The sequence below is a fragment of the Sesamum indicum genome, linkage group LG1, assembly GCF_000512975.1.
Source record: "Sesamum indicum cultivar Zhongzhi No. 13 linkage group LG1, S_indicum_v1.0, whole genome shotgun sequence".
NCBI classification, from domain to species: Eukaryota; Viridiplantae; Streptophyta; class Magnoliopsida; order Lamiales; family Pedaliaceae; genus Sesamum; species Sesamum indicum.
The window spans coordinates 10251126-10259277 of record NC_026145.1 but is presented as its reverse complement, the minus strand read 5'-3'; the positions used below and the strand labels follow the sequence as shown (position 1 = coordinate 10259277).

Genomic DNA, 8152 nt, shown 5'->3' with positions numbered 1-8152 from the left:
CCTAAGTCCCCTAAAGTAACTTAATTTGGCTTGTCACATATGAAAATTTTAAAATATCCTTATACTTTAACAATTTACAACATCAATCTAGTGTGGCAAATGTGGAATTTTAAAATACCCCACCTTTATCTCTATATTATTTTCTACCTATGATTGTATAAATTTTTAATAATAAAATTCTTATTCAAATTAATTATAAAATAAATTTAATATATTTGTTACGTAATTAATCACTTATTTTAAATTATAGATTCATTATACGATAAATATATTCACTCATCATATAATTAATTTAAATTAAATTAAAATTAGAATGTCCTTCATATGTCCTGTACCGGCAGTAATTATTAGATTCTAAGAGGGTGGTGGTATTCAATATCCCAAGTCGCTTCGTCCCACAAGTTTGAAAAGATATATTCAAAACTTGTGTATGTGGAGAAAGTTGATTAGAGTTTAGGACCCCCAACTCCCCACCATCTCATGAATCTTCCTAGTTCCTTACCGTCTCAAAGGGTTGACCCACCTCACCCACATCTCCATTTCTTCTATCAAGATTTGTACCATATGCAACTACTTTATGGAGTTGTATTTTCATTATAATATTTTCCACACAAAACTTGGGGCAGATCTTATATATACTCACCCCTTGTCTCCACACCTCATCTCATAATTCAAACTTCTCATTCTGTCCCATCTGTACCTATCCTCCAACAATACCATACTATCATTTTCTCTTCACACCAGAATGGATGCAAGCAGCGCAGATGAAAGCACAACCAGTGACTCCTTATCAACCACGCCCTCGCCCATCAAGCCGCCGGAGATCAGTCTCTGCCGCATGGGCAGCGGCACCAGCGTGATCATCGACGCGGAAAACGGAGTCGAAGCGGAGTCTAGAAAGCTGCCCTCATCGAGATTCAAAGGCGTAGTCCCTCAGCCTAATGGCAGGTGGGGTGCACAAATCTACGAGAAGCACCAAAGGGTCTGGTTGGGCACTTTCAATGAGGAAGAAGAAGCCGCCAGAGCTTACGACACTGCCGCGCAGCGGTTCCGGGGCCGGGACGCCGTCACTAACTTCAAGCCATTGGCGGAGAAGGAAGACGAGATCGAAGCCGCTTTCTTGAGCTCCCATTCGAAAGCCGAGATTGTTGACATGCTCAGGAAACACACGTACAATGATGAGCTGGAGCAAAGCAGGAGAAACTACGCCGGGAACAAGATGGCGAAAGACGGCCTCTTCAGCCTATCCAGCGGCGGCGGCGACAGGGCGTTGAAAGCCCGAGAACAGCTCTTCGAAAAGGCGGTGACGCCTAGCGATGTGGGCAAGCTTAACAGGCTTGTGATCCCCAAACAACATGCAGAAAAGCACTTCCCTTTGCAGAACGGAAACAATTCGAAAGGAGTTCTATTGAACTTGGAAGACAAAGGGGGCAAAGTATGGAGATTTCGTTATTCATACTGGAACAGCAGCCAGAGCTACGTCCTGACAAAAGGGTGGAGCCGGTTTGTGAAGGAGAAGAATTTGCGGGCCGGCGACATTGTGAGTTTCCAGCGATCAACCATCCCGGACAAGCAGCTTTACATTGATTGGAAACCAAGGAACAATGGATCCAATGCCGCAGCAATCGGGCTGTCAGGCCTTGTTCAGCCCGTTCAGATGGTTAGGCTATTTGGAGTAAACATATTTGAAGCGCCAAGAAACGGTGGCGACGCCGCCGCCATTGATAGTTGCAGCGGGAAAAGGCTTAGAGAAATGGAGATCTTGGGATTGGAGTGCAGCAAGAAACAAAGAGTAATTGACGCCTTGTAACATTTAATTTTAACCTTTTTCTTTTTAGTTGTAATCGGTTCTTGTTGTTGATTTGAAGTGGTAGTGAGTACTGTAGATGATGTTTTATGTTGGGGAATGGGATGGCGTTGTTGGAATCAAGATGGGAAAAAGGGTTTGCAATTGTACAGTACAGTGATCAGACAAAAAACAGAAGAAGGGTAGCTGAAGAACTTAGGTGGAGAAAGAAATATTGAAATACCAAAAAATATTAATTTTGTTTGTTTCAAGAATTTCAACCGTTGAGACAGAGTTATCAGCTGCTGCTATTATTATTGTATGACTTGGTATTGGTCAGGTTTTCTTTTCAAGCAGCCAATGCTTTTTGCACATTGTTTTGCTTTCCAAAAATATCTAGTGGTTGGCGTGCTATCACCACCTTATCCCATTTCTCACATATATTTATATATATATATATATATATAGTATATAGTTTCAAATTATCATTTTATTTTATTTATATACTCAAACTATATATATCTAAGAGAATACTTTATACGTAAAAGAATCACATATAATTATAATGGATTTCGAAATATATTTATATAAACATTCAAGATTTGGGGAGGCATCAAAGGCAAAGACACACCAAGCATATGCAATTCTTTTTTCCTAAAAATAATTAGTAGTAAGATTGAAGAAATATGAAAAATTATTATCTCAATCATAAATTAATTATGCTATAAATGTACCTGCTATATAATTAATTCATGTTGTATCAAACTGGACTTAAATTAAAAAATTTCCAAAAAAAATACATAGGCAATTGGCATGGAATAGTGGTGGGTTTTGGGCATGAGGAGAATAATAGAATCATATTCTTGCAACTTGTTCATATGTGACCAAGAATTGTATGACAACTTGTTTTTTGAGCATCCGAGTTGTTATTCAAGTCCGGACAAATAATCATAACCCCACATTACAATGGACTTTTGTGTTGTATCGATAGAGCCGTAGTTTGCACGGTTAAATCTAAGAAGAGTAGCCTCAACTTGGTTTTAGATTTGGGCTTTCGAATAGGATCAAAGGGTTGGCCCACTCCAATATTTGGAACGGACTTCAATTTTCTTGGCCAGGGCGTGAACAAATAATTTGGTTTAGGCAAGTCCAACACTCAGGTCCCAGTTATGCAATTAATATTAATGCAAAAATATAAATAATTTTATTTATGATCAAATTATCCTTATACATATTTACACATATTAGTGCATGTAAGGAGGTATTTCATTTTTCTTATAAGGGTAGTTTTGTTTCTAAAAAATATTTGACCTGCAATAGGTTAGGTAGATCAATCAGAGATAAATATAGTTTTTACTGTTTTTTTTTTTTACTAATATCAGCAAATTTCGTAAATTTTAACTAATAAAAAAATCTATTTGTTGAACAAAAATATATGAAAACAAATCATAGGGAGTTTATATACCAAATATTAGGGAATATCGATATAATTATTCCAAATCATAACCCATCTTTCCCACGGCACAAACAAAAAGAAAAGAAAATAAAGAAATTACATTGTCATTGATAAAATGTATTTATCAAGAAGATTGATTTGCCCTTTTCAAACCTAAAAACTAGAAATGATGACAAGAATCCATCCATTTACGATTTTATATATATTTGTTACTCAAAAAATGAGGTTTTATTTTGACCAAATCTTTGAAGGGCATCCAAATAAGCCTGAATCCTAAAATGTTGATCCTCAAACTGATTTGCTTAAGAATTTTTTCATTTTCAAAACGTTGATCATCTCACTATAAATATTTTGTATAGAGCTACTTAGCAAGAGAAGTCGAGAAGACAACAAGATATTCTCCTTCACATCATATCAGTGCAAAGCTATGAAAGAAATTCAGACATCTCACTAGCTCTGCACGGATTTACTATATTATTGCCTTGCCTTTCTGTCCTGCCCAAATTTGAGTATGCTCACTCAGCAGCACATCAAGACATGGTTAGGTTCTTGCATTGCATTTAGGTCCTCATTTTTTCTGTGTCGTCTGTCTTAATTTTGTCTTCATCTATTGATCATCTCCCTGTAAAATACGGATTGCATCATGCTGTCACCGTAATTAATTTATTATTTCCATCACATCTGCAGACACGACTGCAGTTTTGTTTATGGATCTGATATGGGCTAGCTAGAATCTTGATCCAAATATGTCGTATGAATTATTTGAATCCGGACATATATATCCAGATGACGACACTTATTTTCTTAATTTCTTCTGTCATCTCTATTATTTTATTGTGGGTTGATAATAAATGATGAGGCCTATTAATTTGAACCTACTCCTGCAGAACACTCAACATTTATATATATATTATATAGCCAAGTGTTGTAGCTGATGGTTTGGTAAGTTTTGTCTCTTACATTCAGTAGTTGAGCACTTCTAATTCAAGTGATTATATGTAACATTCTCTATTGTAACTTTGAATTTCTTGTGTGATGGGAAAATTATATTCCTTTTGCTTTGTATTTTAGAATCAATATATTTTTTTATTACAGTAGTTAAACATGATTTTTATTAATAATTTCATAAATTGTAGAAACTATCACTTTAGTTAATTTGATCACTTCATTAGATTTTGAGGAAAAGAGAGTTTAAGGACAGATGAAAAGTATACTGACCTTAAAATATGAAACAAAAAATACTATTTCTCTATTGTACAAATTATTTCTCATTTATCAGCTGTGTATACTTCTATCTGGTTAAGGAATATTGTCCTCTACTCATTTTTGTTTTTGGTGATAATATACAAATAAGATCAAATAATTAATGCTTGTATGAATTGTTCAGATATTATTTGAGTTGAACATGAAAGTTCAAATACGAAATAGCATAAATTAGTGATAAGATTGCTATAATTATTGTCCTCTTTCTAAGTAACAAAAAAGAAGGCACATTTGTAAAAGTAATTATGTCAAATTAGTAGTTTTATAGATGAATTTAATTTTATCATTGGAGCTCACTTGCATTCATTTATAAGGACATGAAAATTGTATGCTAATCAAGAATTTATTGTGATTCTCCAATTAAGTTCAAAATGTTTTAAAGGGAAAAGAATTATTTGGACACAACAAAAGAAACATGTGAGACTAATTAGCCATTAGATTATTTCATAATTAAATCAGACATACCGACCGCCAACGTTGACTATTCCCACCGACCGATGCTCGTGTGAGTTTCCACATGGTACAACCACGTGCATCCCTGCCCTTCTTCTCTAATGGATTTCTTATCAAATTTCTCCAATCAATTTATTCACCAACTCTACATCATTTACATAAATTCCAACACATCTTTGTGTATATATGCATAGTCGCATCATTCACCCCCAAGTACAACTCCCGTAAGCACGCACCTTCTCTTCTAGTCCGCATTAATGGCTTGTACCAACACCCTGAAAGTGAAAGCAATTACTTACAAGAGTAGCGTAGCAGCTTCTGCTTTCCAATCAAAGGGAAAGGGAGTGCTGGCTCTTGATTTTTCGGCTTCTCTCTTGACAAAAGATTTCAAGATTTCCACTACTAATTATCCCAAAAATTCCAACACCTCAAGATTCTCCAGAGGTCTCAGCACACAAGCATTTTTCTGGAGAAAACCAAGATCAGATGATCAGTCTTCAAGACCAAGTAAGTAAAATTTCCAAGTTTTTTACATTATTTTCTCCATGCTAAAAAATCCCAGTTTAGAGATGCAAATTCTATTGTATTTTGTATAAATCAATTAATTTTGTCTGATGATATTCTACCAATATATGTATATATATATAATTAAGATTAGCATTTATAATCTTTCAGCTAAGGTTCAAGAACTATACGTGTACGAGATGAACGAGCGAGACCGTGGCAGCCCCGCATACCTTAAACTAAGCCAGAAAGAGGGGAAATTCCTGGGAGACCTGGTGCCCTTCTCCAACAAGCTCTACTCCGGCGACCTGCAAAAACGACTAGGAATAACGGCGGGTTTGTGTATGTTAATCCAAAACTTCCCGGAGAAGGGAGACAGATATGAGGCCGTGTACAGTTTCTATTTTGGAGATTACGGCCATGTAACTGTGCAGGGCGCGTATCTGACATACGAGGACACGTACCTGGCCGTGACAGGCGGCTCAGGTGTGTTTGAGGGTGTCTATGGACAAGTTAAACTGCAGCAGATTGTATTTCCGTTTAAGCTCTTCTACACGTTTTATTTGAAGGGGATCAAGGATTTGCCGGCCGAGCTTGTGGTTAAGCCGGTGGCCCCCACTCCGGCGGTCGAGCCCTCAGCGGCTGGCTGGGGCGCTGGAGCTACTTGATCGATATTGTAGTCTCACTAGTTACACACAAGATCCATATGTTTCATTTTGTATTCAGCACTTTGAAAACTCTTGAGGGAGTCTACCTGCTGCATTTGGGATACTATATTTTTGCAAGAATTTTAATAATTTCAACAAACCTAATTAAAAGTGAAGATATTATTCGATTGCCAACATCCAAAGATTTGACGTATATGAGGTAATCTTGAATGAATGATTACGTAGTGTTGCACACTAAGCTATAATATACAAATCGTACGGGCTTGACCGTATAGACAAGACAGACTCAACGGACGTACAGATTCTTGATGTTATGCATGTTCATCAACTACAGTTCTGTAGTCATATATATATATACTCTAATTTCGTTTTGATATATTTTTGTTGAAGTTCGTCTGTCGCAAAATTGACAAGAAGTCACGCCCTGAGAGAGAAGGGGACCATGAAAATGTATTTATTTTGCTTATAAGCTCATCAGGTACTACTACGATTCAGGTCAGACAGCTACTTCTCTTCGCCTACATACATATGTTTTAGATGTTGTATTAATTTGTCCACATTCACAAGTTTCCATGGGAGTAGTGGCAATTTCTAGGCCAAGACAAAGCTGAGATCGATGTAGAGTATAAAGTACTAAAATGAAGAGAACTCAAGTAAAATCATGGGAATTAAGGGGGTATTTACATTCATCCAGCAATGGCTCCTCACACAAATCTAGATTACTTGATCACGTTCTAATCAAGACTTCAATAGATTGTGAAGAAAATTAAGTTAATTTGTTTCAATTAACAATTAATACACATTGTATAGCTGAAACGTACGTATATTGATTAATTAATTGCCGCCTTCTAATTAACTCTTCAAAATACATAAAAATTTCATCCTTAATTATGACTTGTACAAGATTAATCATTAGTCTGATCAAGAACTAACACTTATCCTAAAATAAAATTTAATATCTTACCATTTCCTAAAACAAATTAATTTATAAAATATATAACTTAATCAATATGTGTTCTTTAATTATTATAAATTTTATTCCAAAACCCTCTAAATTACATCACACTTAAATCAACGTAAAATAAGAAAAAAGATATATCTACCTGCAGCTGAAACTCAAATATTATAAGTTGTTCTAATCACATTAAAACAAAAGTTTGAAGGACAAAGAGAAACAACAATAATTTTGAAACCCGTAGAATAATAATTAATATGCACAAATACCATAATTTTGAAACCCATCATTCCCTTTTCATCACTTGAAAAAAAAAGAAAAAAAAAGTCAAATGTGAATCCCTACAGAGATTTTTTTTCTATAATTAAGGACGTAGCAACTTAATGACTCAAAAGCTCTACGCAACCCCATTTTTGAATCTATCAACATAATTTGGCTATTTAAGGTTTCTGATAAAGGCAGAGAAATGAAGATATCTCCGCTCTATTTTGAATCACAAATCAAGAGATCTGGGAAATTAAAAAAGATATTACATACACACATATTGCAATTAGATGTGAGTGATAACATGCATGAATTGATGAGGTGGATGTGAATCACACAAAGAAAAAGGGAAGAAATGGGAAAAAGATTGACGCATGCATGCATGCATGCCCAAATCAATCGATTGCAATTTGCACATACATAAATACAAAAGCGGCACATAAATAAAGAGACAGAGGAAAAAAACTTAGGGATGAGAACAAAACGAAAAGACAAAGGGAGGGGGAAAAAGGGCAGCCAAAAAGGGGCTTGACAGGATGGTGACACTGTCAAGTTATGGTGTAAGAAGACATGCACAATGTATATGTTGTTGGTATTAGGGTGGGTTAATAAAGAAGGGAAGCACAGTGGCCTGGTTCTGAAACATGTTATGTAGTATGTGTTTGTTGTTGGTCTGAAAAGGTTAAAAAAGGTAATCCTTTGGGTGAAACCCCAAAAACAGAAACTTCCAGTGGTCCATTGTTACCCACTGACAAAGGGGCTCCATCAAAGTGTTAGTAGTTCTAGTCGAAGCTCAGATAAAG

At 35.8% G+C, this 8152-nt stretch overlaps 2 protein-coding genes across 2 annotated transcripts; both read left to right on the top strand.

Annotated features, from left to right (window-relative positions):
* LOC105161286 (AP2/ERF and B3 domain-containing transcription factor RAV1-like) lies at nt 639-2158 on the top strand. The gene has a single exon (XM_011078932.2). It carries the CDS (start codon nt 746-748, stop codon nt 1808-1810), a length of 1065 nt encoding a protein of 354 aa, XP_011077234.1. The 5' UTR covers nt 639-745; the 3' UTR covers nt 1811-2158.
* Nucleotides 5105-6107, top strand: LOC105162178 (allene oxide cyclase, chloroplastic; the record flags this gene model as incomplete). The annotated part of the gene is given in 2 exon segments (XM_011080147.2): nt 5105-5465; nt 5634-6107. Coding segments are annotated over 2 exon segments (724 nt in total), but the record flags the coding sequence as incomplete, so codon positions are not given.

Excerpts from the sequence above, each read along its gene's own strand:
- LOC105161286 (XM_011078932.2), top strand. The coding sequence starts at position 746 with ATGGATGCAAGCAGCGCAGATGAAAGCACAACCAGTGACTCCTTATCA.